The sequence below is a fragment of the Ahaetulla prasina genome, chromosome 4, assembly GCF_028640845.1.
Source record: "Ahaetulla prasina isolate Xishuangbanna chromosome 4, ASM2864084v1, whole genome shotgun sequence".
In the NCBI taxonomy this organism is placed as follows: domain Eukaryota; kingdom Metazoa; phylum Chordata; class Lepidosauria; order Squamata; family Colubridae; genus Ahaetulla; species Ahaetulla prasina.
The window spans coordinates 93,761,211-93,775,230 of NC_080542.1; the positions used below are offsets into that span (position 1 = coordinate 93,761,211).

Here is a 14,020-nt window from a genome sequence, read left to right on the forward strand (position 1 = left end):
CCTTAGAACAACTCCAGCCCTTTCCAGCCCAATTTTCATGATGAATTAAAAAATGTGTTTCAGCCTTCCCTATTCTACGTTTCAATGTCTATCAGGCCAGCCATTACGATCAATAGTCAAAAATTATAGATGTGGATGCCGGCATCCCGGTACAGTCAGCTAAATCCGCGGCTGACCATCGGTGGCGAGTCAGTGGCCCCGATGGAGAGGGTTCGCAACTTAGGCGTCCTCCTGGATGAACGGCTGTCTTTAGAAGATCATTTGACGGCCGTCTCCAGGAGAGCGTTCTACCAGGTTCGCCTGGTACGCCAGTTGCGCCCCTTTCTGGACCGGGATGCCCTATGCACGGTCACCCACGCACTCGTGACGTCTCGCCTGGATTACTGCAATGCTCTCTACATGGGGCTCCCCTTGAAGGGCATCCGGAGGCTGCAGTTAGTCCAGAACGCGGCTGCGCGGGTGATAGATGGAGCCCCTCGTGGCTCCCGCATGACACCCATCCTGCGCAGACTGCACTGGCTACCTGTGGCCTTCCGGGTGCGCTTCAAGGTTTTGGTGACCACCTTTAAAGCGCTCCATGGCATTGGGCCGGGTTATTTACGGGACCGCCTACTGCTACCGCATGCCTCTCACCGACCCGTGCGCTCTCATAGAGAGGGTCTCCTCAGGGTGCCGTCAGCGAGGCAATGTCGCCTGGCGACGCCCAGGGGAAGGGCCTTCTCTGTGGGGGCTCCCACCCTCTGGAACGAACTACCCCCCGGCCTTCGTCAGCTTTCGGACCTTCGGACCTTCCGCCGCGGGCTCAAAACATACCTATTTAATTGTGCAGGACTGAGCTAGATTTTAAATTTATGGGTTTTAACTGGGTTTTCTTTTTTATATTTTAAAATACGGGCTTATAGAATAAGTTTCTTAATTGTTTTTATAGTGTATTTATGTGTCTATGTGTTTTTTAAGTGCCTGTAAACCGCCCTGAGTCCTTCAGGAGATAGGGCGGTATATAAATATGATTAATAAATAAATAAATAAATAAATAAATCTACAATCATAGTAAGGTAAAGGTAAAGGTTCCCCTCGCACATACATGCTAGTCGTTGCCGACTCTAGGGGGCGGTGCTCATCCCCATTTCAAAGCCAAAGAGCCAGCGCTGTCCGAAGAAGTCTCCGCAGTCATGTGGCCAGCATGACTCAACGCCAAAGGCGCACGGAACGCTGTTACCTTCCCACCAAAGGTGGTTCCTATTTTTTCTACTTGCATTTTTACATGCTTTCAAAACTGCTAGGTTGGCAGAAGCTGGGACAAGTAACGGGAGGTCACCCCGTTACACGGCAGCGCTAGGGATTTGAACCGCTGAGCTGCTGACCTTTCGATCAATAAGCTAAACGTCATAGCCCCTGAACCACCGCATCCAATCATAGGATGATTCAAATCATCCTATTCAAAACAAACATAGAATGACTCAAAGCTTAGCAGTAAAAGCTGGAAGAAAAAACACTGTTATAAATAAGAAATTATCATATTTCTCCTTTTTCTAACAGTTACTCTCTCTGAATAATATTCCTTTAAAAACAAAAAAGTGAATCATTTCCAAATATCTCCAACTCATCCATACGTATTTTCTGAAATCAAAGGCAGTTCAGATATTACTGAAATATAGAATGTAGCTTGACATTTCAATTCCCCCAATTAAAAGGAAAATGAAACTGTCAATTTTTGAATGCATAATAAATCCCATAGAACTGAGTCTATCTTATTTCTTCATAGAAATAGATGTTGACTGTAGGATTTAAAATATTGCCTTTCCGGTACAATAAATTCAAGGACAACAGCTTTTAAAAGTTACAAGCAAATAAAATGAAATCAGAAATTAATATGAGGTGCAATTGTAAAAATAACTTTGGTCTGTTAATATGCAAAACTTCCAGGGCTAATTTTCAATCTTTAGCAACCAAACAGCACATTTTCAGACAATATTTAAATTGGGAGAAAGAAAATTATAACATATTTAATATCAGAGATGATGATTCTCGGTTCAATAGCACAGCATGTACTATAGTACATGCTATAGTACATGCTGTGTATGTGCTATACTTAGCCTCACAGAACCTGCAGTCCTGAACACATTTTTCAGATGTCATGAATTTGGTGAGATTTATTTTTGAGTAAATATTTTTAAAATTATTCTTCATGTGATTTAAAAGCAGAAACTTTTTAATGTATTACATGTATTAAATGTATTTTAGACAGCGTACGCAGCACAAGCAATATTCAACCTTCTAGCTGTCAAGGCAAAAAGTGAAGTAAAATCAAATCAAAGAGAAATTAGTTTATTTGGCGTGGAGTCTTGCAGTAGAAGCTGACCCTTGGAAGAAAAAATAAATAGCATCTAAATTTTGTAAATTCTGTAATTTTAAATATGTCTAATACAGAAAGATTGAACATGTATATCTTTCATGTGTGTGGGTCTTCCAAGTTCAGTTTGAGACATTTTTTTGTAAAACAATGAAATAGAGACCTCATCCTGCATTCCTTCTCCTCCAATCTCTTTCCAAAGATGCACTTAGGAATCTAATTTCTAATGCCAGATTCCCTTTCTATGGAAGGGAAAACCAGTAACATGAAAGTTACAGAGGGAACACGAAAGATATCAAACAGAAAGTGTTCCAGGAAAAAGGTGAAAATGAGGGTGTGGAGAGCCTAGAACTTGGCACTCCAATTGGCATTTTGTCAGGCCTGTCTCAATTCTGGCAGCCTAGCAGGATAGTCCAAAGCACATTTCACAAACAAACCCCTGTCTTAAGTTCCCCAAAGAGAATGGATTCTAGCATTCTAGGTCTGATAAATGGTAAATCACTTCTTAAAAATCTTGCCAAGAAAACTGCAGGGACTTCGCTAAGCAGTATTCAAGAATTGAATACAACTTAACAGACCAAAACATATTTCATTTCAATTATTTATAAATGTTATGGTTCTTTAATTCATTTAGTAGTTCTAGAATACCTTGAAAGGCATTCATGGAAAAGTGCAGCTTAGAATCAAAGTGATTTATTTTTTAAAAAAATGCCAATTTAGAAAAGTAAAGCTATGAACAAAGCAATGTTTGATGTGAAAAACAAAATTTCAACAACTGGTTTGTTGTATATATATTTTTTATTCTACAATGAAGATTCATAGAAGAAACATTCCCCCTAATACAAATATGAATAATTTTACTTGTTTTACAAGTGTAAAAGATGCATTCTCCAAATAAATGAATAATATGGCATTTGCAGCATGTAAATTAATTGATGGTAATTCAAAATCATTTTAAATCCAAATGCTATATTTCAGGGAATTTGTAAAACTATAGCATGAACGAGCCAACTGTCGTCTAATCTTCTAATTATTCTTACGTATCAAAATCATCCACAAACATTTTTCTCACTTGTAGTCCAGATGGATGAGAACATGCTGAATACTTACCTGAATCCAAGAGGAGACAGTTTATAGCTTGTTAAATAAGCTTATAGCTTATTTTCAAATTAGTGCAACAGCTGAAGGTCTATATACTAGAGCTTTTGGTAAAATAACTAGTGCCCATATCCATGTATTGGTATGTAACCTGTCAAATTCTCTCATTTTTTTTGAAAAATCTAAGCAGCAAAATTGAAAGTTCACTTGAATGCCTGCCAGTGACATAGTTTATAAGCAGAGCTCAGATTGACAAGGCACAAGTTGTGCGGGCTTGCAATAATGGACTTGAATCAGTAACACTTACTTGCTGTTGACAGAGTTTTGGCCTTAATTATTCTTCATTGTTGTTATTATTCTCCACAGAACGTTCACTTATTAATTCATTTTCAAATTTAACAAGAACTATAATAAAACACATACACACAACAGCTTAATACAATTTCCTTGCAGAAAAAAGTTGTAATGATTTTTAAGCTTGCTTTGGACCAATATTCTGCTCTTTATTTGTAACTCTCTAGTGCAGAGTCTTTGTGTGTCAAAAACTATGTGAAGCTAGAATACTCAGTTGAATTTCTAGCAAGTTAATTAGCTGAGACACTAATTAGGCCCATTTGGACATCACTGTAGCTAAAATTCTGAAGATTATGATCTAGCAATTATATGTGCTGTATAGCTTCTCCTTATTTAGTCCCTCCTGCCAGAAAAAAAAGTGAACCAGAAGACCTTTTGTCATATTTCTTTTAACATAAATCCAAGCCATGATTCTAGAGTCAGAGTAAAAGCCAGGGTTCATACCATGCCTTACTGGCGACCCATCACTCTCACACATTCTTCCTGAGTCCCTGCATTTAAACCAAGCCTCCCCAACTATCCATGCAACCTCATGCAACTTCCCCCATTCAACAGCAGCCACCCAAAGCCCTGTGGTGCTTATGTCACAACTCACCTACCACCTGTGTACTCTTGGGTGCCTCTTCCAACCAGCAGCAGACACTCCCAGGTCCATGGCATTCATGCTGTGCCTTCCCCACCACTCAAACACCCTCTTTCACTTGGCAGCAGCATCTGCATCCTTTCATTCACTCTCCCACATGGCACCAACCACTTACCTGCCTGCCAGCTACTTGCAAGCAACCTGGGACATGCAACTTCCTGCTACTTCCCCACTGACTTTACTTCTTGGAAGCTGGTATGAAGTTGAAAACAGGTGCTCGCTTAATGACTCACGATTATCCTCACTAAGTGATGCAGTCATGTGACATTATGCTTTACTCATTGCTGTGATAGAAATTCTGGTCCCAATTGCCTTCTTAATTCAAAGGGTACTATTATACTTTAGACAAAATAGCTAAGTTAGGTTTTCAGCAACCTAGCACTAAGAACAAAGCATGATTTCAAGTGGGGATAAAACGAGAGCTCCTGATTCCTTGGTAACGGACATATACATTGAACAACTTTACTGTCTGTTGATAGATACATTATTTCTTCCTACATACAGCTTATTATTTCTCTTCACTAAAGGTACTTATTTACACACCAATCACAGAAGTCCTTCACAAGTAAAACAATATGAGGGCACAGGTTTGTTGTCTATCTATTTAAATGAAAGATAAATGAAGTAGGTGGAAATCATGCTCAAAAATGAGATAAGGAGATATCTCAGCAGTTTTTCTAGCCATTTATCCCAAAAGGTTAAAAATTTGGGCTGAGAATAAAATAATGAAATTTAACGAAGCTGAATGCAGTATTCTTTGTATAAGAAAAAGAAGATCAGGTATAGCCCTTCTTTACAACAGTATGTGTGAAAATTTTATAGATGATCAGGGACTGAATATGAATAACCATAATTTAAATTCCCCTCATCTCAACCCAGTATAAATACTACAACAACCTAGCCACTTTATACATCTGATGCATGAAAACATATACCTTTAAATAAAATTTGTTAGATGTGTTCCCAGAGTTCTGATTTTTTGCCGATATATTTTGCAAATTCATTCAGTTCTTCTCAACTTCTTCAACATATTGAGTGTTTGTATCAAATGTATCAGGAAGAAGAATATCCTTCTTCTTTCCCAAGTCCTACTTTCTAAGTCCATGAAAATGTATATATAATAATACAGACACATACATGCGTAATGAATATGTACTTTAAGGCTGTTCTAAATTTATTTAATGGAATGTTCTGACCTGAAATAGGCCATTTTGAATACAGGCTAGTTCTAGAATATTTCAGAATGACTTGTTCTGGGATTGAAACAAATCTATCTAATTTGTGTACTTCTGAGACCCAGGAAGACATGCAAACTAAAAAATTAGATATTATAAAAACACAAAATGACAATTTCTCTTCTGCATCTGTTATCCTTTTGCTACCAACTAATAGATCACAAAAAGTCTCCTTCACACACACACACATACACATATATATTCATTGTTACTTTACTTCAGTATGTATTGCTATATCTTATGAAAAATCTTACAAAACAAATGTGCAATCAGAAATGAGCAGCTAGATAGTAGTTAGGGCACTGACCATAAGACAATTGTTTTGCCTTGATCAAGGCAAAACAATAGATGCAATCTACATAGACTTCTGCAAAGCTTTTGACTCAGTAGTACACGATAAACTATGGTATTTCAGGACCCCTTCACAAATGGATATCTGTTTTTCTATCTAACAGACAACAAGTGGTCAAAATTGGCAATGCTCTATCAAATCCTGTTCCTGTCAAGAGTGGCGTTCCTCAAGGCAGCGTCCTTGGACCAACACTCTTCATACTACACATTAATGATCTTTGTGACCATATCTCAAGTAATTGTGTTCTCTTTGCTGACGATGTCAAACTATTTAACACCACCAACAATACATCTATCATTCAAAAAGACCTTGATCATCTAACCGCTTGGTCTAAAACTTGGCAACTCCAAATGTCAACCAGCAAATGCTCAGTCTTACATATAGGAAAAAAGAACCCAAACACTAAGTACATACTTGATGGACATTACCTTACAGATGACCCCCATCCTGTTAAAGACCTTGGAGATTTCATGTTAAATGATCTAAGTGCCAAAGCCCACTGCAACTACATAGCAAAAAAGGCTCTAAGAGTTGTAAACCTAATCTTGCGTAGCTTATTTTCCTAAAACACTATACTACTACCCAGAGCATATAAAACATTTGCTAGACCAATTCTAGAATACAACTCGCCTGTTTGGAATCCTCACCACATCTCTGACATCAATACAATTGAATGTGTCCAGAAATATTTTACAAGAAGAGTTCTCCATTCCTCTGAAAACAACAAAATACCTTATCCCACCAGACTTGAAATCCTAGGCTTAGAAAACTTGGAACTCTGTTGCCTTCGGCAAGACCTAAGTTTAACTCATAGAATCATCTATTGTAATGCCCTTCCTGTCAAAGACTACTTCAGCTTTAATTGCAATAATACAAGAGCAACCAATAGATTTAAACTTAATGTCAACCGCTTTAATCTAGATTGCAAAAAATATGACTTCTGTAACAGAATCATCAGTGCTTGGAATACTTTACCTGACTTTGTGGTCTCTTCCCATAATCCTAAAAGCTTTAACCAAAAACTTTCTACTATTGACCTCACCCCATTCCTAAGAGGACCATAAGGGGCGTGCATAAGCGCACAAACGTGCCTACCGTTCCTGTCCTATTGTTTTTCTTTTCTTCTTCATATATATATATATATATATATATATATATATATATATATATATATATATATATATATATATATGCTTATACCTCCTAATATTTACTCATATATACGTTTATATACTATATAATCTTTTTGTATGATACTTACATATATTGTTGTGACAAAATAAATAAAATAAAAAATAAAAATAAATAAACAATGGTCGAATGTGTTATAATTTTAGATGCCTGTGTTTTATTCCATGCTTGTCTGCTCCCTTGATAAATTTACTTGCTCCTTAAAAGCAAGTACCTCTGAAGATCCATCTCCTCTTTTAAAAGTTAAGTATCATCACTGTAAACCAAACTGCTTCCTGAACAGCAAAGTTGATAGTACCCACTATTAGTTATAGCAACAACCAAATGGCCTCATCTGACATTTTATGCAATACTCCGTAATTTTTTTCTTGTGGCTTCCTATTTTTTTTTAAAAATTACATCTTACCTTGCTTTCTCAGTTGATTACAAAATATAGAAGAAAAGAAAAATAAGGCTGAGCCTTTTTGAATATTAAAATATTCTGCTGCAACTTTTAAGATTATGCCATGTGTATGGTACTCTGCACATCATAAATATTAGTACTCAGTATTTGCTATAGCAAGATCTGTAACCTTAAAACCTCCAGGCCTGATCTGGTAAACTTGTATATATGCATCTTTTAGGCAATAAGCTATATTGTTTGTGTGTTTAATAAGATACAGCCTATGGCAGGCAGAGAAGGAAGGAATCATTAAAAGTTTAAAAACTGAAAAATTTAGTATTGAACTGAATTGAACATGGTATCGAAATAATAAACTGAAAAAAGCAGTATCAACATGGTCAAGTTTATTTAAACATTAGGTGACCTTAATAGCAACATAAATAATTTTTAAAAGCAAATGTGCCCAAATTAGATAACAAAAATGTGTAGTTCAGATTTTAAATGTAAAAAATCTCAAGTTTTCCTATTATAATATCAAAATAATTTTCCTATTATAGTATCAAAATAATTAGCATGGTGTAGGTACAGAGTAGATATTAATCCAAATTTCTGACTACAATCAAAGGTCAATCCATTTTAATAAAAGACCCTATTCTGGGAGCCTCATAAGTTATGAATGGGGCAGAGAGAAGGATGATATTACAATTTATCAGTGCTAACAAGCACCTAAACAAATATCAACTTCATTCCTATAAATGTACTTCTTTTCCTCTATTTGCACTTATTTGTCTTCACTTCTGCACTATAAGCTCTAGCAAGACATTGGAGACCTGGCAACAATCCAAGCTGCAGATGGTTGGAAGTGCAGCCTGAAATCAGTGTGCGGTTGATGAAATAGTCCTTACACCTGACCCTTGCTTCACACCAGGCACAAAACACAAACTGAACATAACTAGCCAGAAAAGCTTTCTGAAGCATCTTGCTATCTGGAATTCTTCCTCAAGGCATTCTGAAAAGCCAGATGGCCAAAAGCAGCAAAAATGTGGTAAAGTGAGAAAGGAGCATTTGAATATAAAGAATGGCCGAAAACCAAACAAACAATGGGGGGGGGTGGTATTTTTTAAGAGTAACACAGAAAAAGTTTCTTGCACTTCATTCAAGGACAAGTGTAATATACAAGCTAATACCTTAAATTGCAAGCCTGTATTAAAACTATCACTATATAAATTTTATTCCAATTTTTGTCATACAAAATCATCTCTATGTGGGGATAAGCAAATTTGATTAAAATGCCAATAAGGGAGAATATTTGTAGCTCAGGGTTGAAATGGGGAATCCTTGTGCTCTCTAAGCGTGGTTGTTTTCTTGCAAACATTTCATTACCCAAACTAGGTAACAGCACTGGTGATATTACCTAGTTTAGATAATGAAACGTCTGCAACAAAACAATCAACCTCAGAGAGCACCAATGACCCCCTCATAGATTAAAATACTTATTCTAAAGTAAAAAAAAAATTGGGGGGATAAACAAATGAAAATAAAAATAATACAATAATAAATAATAGTAATAAATAAATATTGAAATGCATTTGCAATTCTCTGTATCAATTTATTACTTTTTTATTTCAAATACATTTCAAACATATTTTGTAAACTTTTCTGCTGAATGTGCTGCTGAATATATGATGCTTATACTGTTGGAAATATTAAGTAGTATCTTAATGTTTCCAATATATTAAACATGTGGTATTTTCTTTTATGCATTTTCTTTGTGAAGTTTTAGTTGGTCAATCAGAATAAAATAATGACTTATTATAATATTCAAATTATGCCAGTGAATCAAATTTCCTGTCTATTCATAAATAAATATAATGCAAAGCATAGTATCCGATTTGGTAAAAAAAAACCCACCTTCCATTTGCAAAACTAACATAGTTTTAATAATGACTTAAATGCAATCATTACCAATATATAAAAAGTTAAGTCCTTTTGTTAGCTAGCAAAGAAGATTATTCCAAGAATAATCTCTTTTATGGTTAGCAGAAATTATTTTATTTATTTATTGCTAGGGTTTAGAAACCCAATTACAGAATATGTTGATGTTTTGAATTAACAATCCATAAACCAGTTTTAAATTTTATACTTTTACAACAAGTTTAAATAAAACACGTACTAACACGTAGTACGTGTTAAATAAAACACGTACTAACCAATATTTCTATTGTACTGAGACCATTCAAAGTTTTTTTAAATATGATTTTGTAATCTAATAATGTACTGTAATGTATTATATAACGGTCACAAAATGTGTTTGATGAGATTCACTTCATGTTTAGGATAACTATTTGCAATATTAAAAATCTGGCCATAGTGTTAATACAATTTCAAACTCACTTTACTATAGTCTGACAGTTTCACATCACACATATATTTTCATTAGTATTTTAAAGATGAAGAGAGACCCAAAACTTTACAAATTTAATTTCTGAATATTTAGGCTGAGTCAGTCCAAAACTAACGTCATGTTTTGATGTCTAAAACAAAACATAACCACATTCATTTAATTTTTGTATATCTTGGTTGTACTACACACAATTCATCATATAATAATAAATAAGATCTTCATATTTTACTAGGCATTGTTTGATGGGTTGTCTATAATTAAGAGTCAGAAATTTATTTTTTAATAAATCCTAAAGCCATACCCCATAATGGCATACTTTAAAACAATACAGAGAAAGTTGTTTGGAAGAAAAGAAAAAGTAAAGAATATATTGAATAAAACAATGAAACAAATTGCATTATGATTCATTTGTTGCACTTTAACATTTGTAATAAATCTATATACTCCCCTGCCACTAATGTTATTGATTTCCAAATAGGAGTTCATATTGATGCACATTCTGTTTATATTACATTTGGGTTATATCCCTGAAATTATTTTTGAATTTCTTTTAAAAATATGTAATTATGTAACACATACATTGGGACACAAATTAATGCCTTTATAGTTATTTGATAACAGATCATTATCCGAATATAAGATTCTGTAAATCACTTCCAGAAACTCATAACTTTAAAAAGTGCTGCTTTTCTGTACCACTTTAAATGAGTATAATAGTGTTAAGTTTATTTCATGATCTTATTTTGATGTCTATTATCATGTAAGAGAGAAAAAATTGATATACAGGAAGAACCTGATAATTATAGATTTTTGCTTTATAGTTCTAATATTGAACTGTTAAACAATTCTAACAATGTATACATTTGTAGGTAATAGGTCAATTCAATTTCAGTAAAGAATAAAATATCATCACTAAAGATAATATTTAATATACAATATTATCTAGGCTTTGGAAAGGCCCTGCTCGTGATAATGGGCATCTACAAGAAGAAAAATGTCTTTTCCTAGCCATTTCTTTCTTCAATTGCAATTTTGCACATCTTAAAAGAATTCTACCATTGTATGCATTAGGGTTCATCACAATAACAGGTTTTCTCAAAAGTGTATTTTGCAAAGTCAAAATCAGAAGCTTCAAGGAAACAAGCAAGACAGGCATTGTTTAAACTACACTACATGAGTCAAAGGAATGCAACATCCAATGTGCCTCATCCTGAACTTGAAGCTGTTGTTCTTTAAAGGAAAAACAAATCTTCCTAAATTGCTTCACGGTTTTGATAGGACAGTTTTTAGGAATTCCATGTGTCTCATTTTCATTCCTCCAAAGACGTCAAGCTATAGATAATAAAGCAGTTTGTTGCTGGTGCTAAAAGAGAAGCAGCAGCAATCAATCGACCTTGAGAAGAAAAAACAAACCCTAATTATGAAAACAACTATTCAAAAATGCCTAAAATATTTAATATAACTGGCATACCACGGTTTATACAATAGATTAGTGATACCCAGGTTAGAAATGAAAAGAAAGGAAGAAATTACTGTTGGGAGAGAAGCTCGGTCATCTGGAGTGTCAAACATATATGTTATTGGTACTTTTCACAACCAATTCATTTGACTTAAGAGTAGGTAAGCAAGAAAAAGTCATTTCTGAACTAAAAACTTAACTTAATTGCCATACCCAGAGGAAAAATATTGTTCATTCAATACTATCCCCCTGCCCACCAAACATCTCACTTCATGGCTTTCAGATGGGTCACCAAAAGCTAAAAGACATTGTTTTCTTTTTGACTGAAAAAAAAAAAGAGTTCACATTGCTGACCACTTTTCTAAAATCCAACTTTGAATATTTGTTTTAAAAACTGTAATAGTAACTGATTTGTAAGTAGAATAAGATTGAGCTTTATTTTGAAAAGTTGGTCAGAAAATCCAGGTTATCCAAGCTATGCAATGTGCATTTGAAAAATATTTCCAGAGCACATTTTAGTTGATTTATTATGCATTATTCTTTCTGGCAGACTAAGGCCCAATTTGCCATTTCATTATAGCATGCACACACCATAAGACAAACAAAAACAAAAAAGCAAAAAACATGTGGGTTGCAATTTGTTTGCCCACACCAACAAAAAGTACTAGACTTTCCCAGACTTTTCAAACTTAATAATATATGATTATTCCATATCAATATTTAATGGAACATTAACAAGTACATTGGTATGTGTCCCACATTAAATTCCCCAAAGATTAGATTGGGTCACCTCTTTGCCCTCCTCTGACCCTGCTGGCTTCCACATACATGTCAGATAAAATCAGGGAGGATCCAGCCTTCTCTATCATGAGTTTTCTTGTTTCCTCCCCTCTTGTGTCAGCCCCCATCAACTCCAATCTCCCCAGCCAGCCAAGTTTTTTTTTATTGAGCCGGTGCCAAGGATGATTGTTCTGGGGACACAGTCAGTGTGCCAACTGGGCACTGCCATTTCCAATTTTATTCAAAAAGGAGCACATGGAAATGTACCTCCGGCACATGTAAGTTGCCCCCAGTAAGTGAAGAGCTTGATCAAAGAGACCATTCCTTCTGTTTTTGAAGGCACACTCTCCTAGAAATCCATTCCAACCTTCTTTCTCCCTTCTTTCTTTCTGGGCTGGTATGTTTGGCTGTTAGTTCTACTCACTCCTTCCTGATACAGAACTCAAAGGCAGAGAGAGCGAATGAGCACCAGAATGCCTACAATTTCCAACAGTCAACTATATCCACCGTTTCCCCCAAGTGCCGAATGGACTGGAATTGGCACGCTGGACAACCCAGGAAGCTCGTCACATACCTTGGTTTGGAGATAATGGGGATAGTAGTATGTGTACTGTGGGAACATTGGCTGCTGTTCCAAGCGTTTGCCCATGTAGCTAGAATCTTTATCTCGGATGCAGGGAACTCGTTGACAGAGAGTCGTGCCCCAGGCCTTTCTTCGGTTAAAGCCACTATTCCTGACAGTCCTAATCAAGGTGGCTTCTTTCTTTTTTCCTCCCTCGGACTTCTTTGCCTTCTAAACGCTCACTAGCTCCAGCCGCGTCAACCGCCGCAAAAATTAAAAATAATTTTTTTTTTAAAAAAAATCAAAACATCGAAAAGGGGGAAACGGGTCTTGCTTTGCTTTGCTTTTCTCCGCCCTCCCCCCGTTAGATCGGGACCCCCCCTCTTCCTCCTGCTCTTAAGTAATGTCAATTGCCAGGGTCTGAAGAGGGGTGTGTGAACCGGGAGGGGGTGGCAGTCCTTTCGGAGAAAACAGCAAGACGAGGGAAGTCCGGATCTCCTCAGATCGGCTTCCTCGCGGTTTCTCACGATCCCTCCACCCGCTTACTAAAAAGAGAAAAGGAGGGGGTGGGAAGGAAGAGCTCTATTTAAAAAAAAAGAAAAAAGGGGAAAAAAAGAAAAGAAAAAAGGAAAGAAAAGAAAAGAAAAGGAGGGAGGAATGACGGCAGGGAGCGCGTCCTCGCTCGCCCCAGCCTAGTTGCTGCGGTCGCCCTCACGGAGGGACCCGAGGTATTGGGGCTTTTCTTCTCTTTTATTCAAACCCCCTCCTTCCAGCCGGTGGGTGGAACTACAACAGCCAGCCTCTCCCTCGAGGAGACGCAGTCCAGAAGCCTGCAGTATTTCCTACTCAAAGAATCAAGCGCGCTCCAGCCCCTGCTGCAAGGAAAACCCCGCTTCCTCTGCTGGCTATTACAGAAAGCTGAGCAGTTTTGCTGCCTCCAAAGCCGCTGAGATGGGGGCGGAGGGGGGGAAGCTGTGGGATCGGGTGGCTCAGCCTTCCCCCTTCTTCGCCGAGTCTTCCCAAAGTTAGCCGCTCCAACAACAGCGCGGGCGTTTCAGAAAGTCGAGGCAGGAAAAAACGGAGCTTGCTGTTTAAAAACACTTCCCACTCCGAATGGTCGCTGGTACGGCTCACAACCTTTATTGGAAAGAAGCTGCGAGAATTCCTCTATTGGGGATGATCCTTCCCAATTAGCGGCTGGACCTTG

At 36.7% G+C, this 14,020-nt stretch overlaps 1 protein-coding gene across 2 annotated transcripts in view; it reads right to left on the reverse strand.

Annotated features, from left to right (window-relative positions):
• RBMS3 (RNA binding motif single stranded interacting protein 3) overlaps positions 1-13,753 on the reverse strand; it is a 783,951-nt gene extending 770,198 nt beyond the window's left edge. The window contains exon 1 of one of the 2 annotated variants that reach the window (XM_058180900.1): positions 12,826-13,753. In XM_058180900.1, the coding sequence (XP_058036883.1) occupies positions 12,826-12,900 (75 nt within the window). In that variant the 5' untranslated portion in view covers positions 12,901-13,753. The remainder of the gene's footprint in view (positions 1-12,825) is intronic. The other variant, XM_058180901.1, reaches the window with a different exon arrangement.
• Positions 13,754-14,020: the final 267 nt, after the last annotated feature.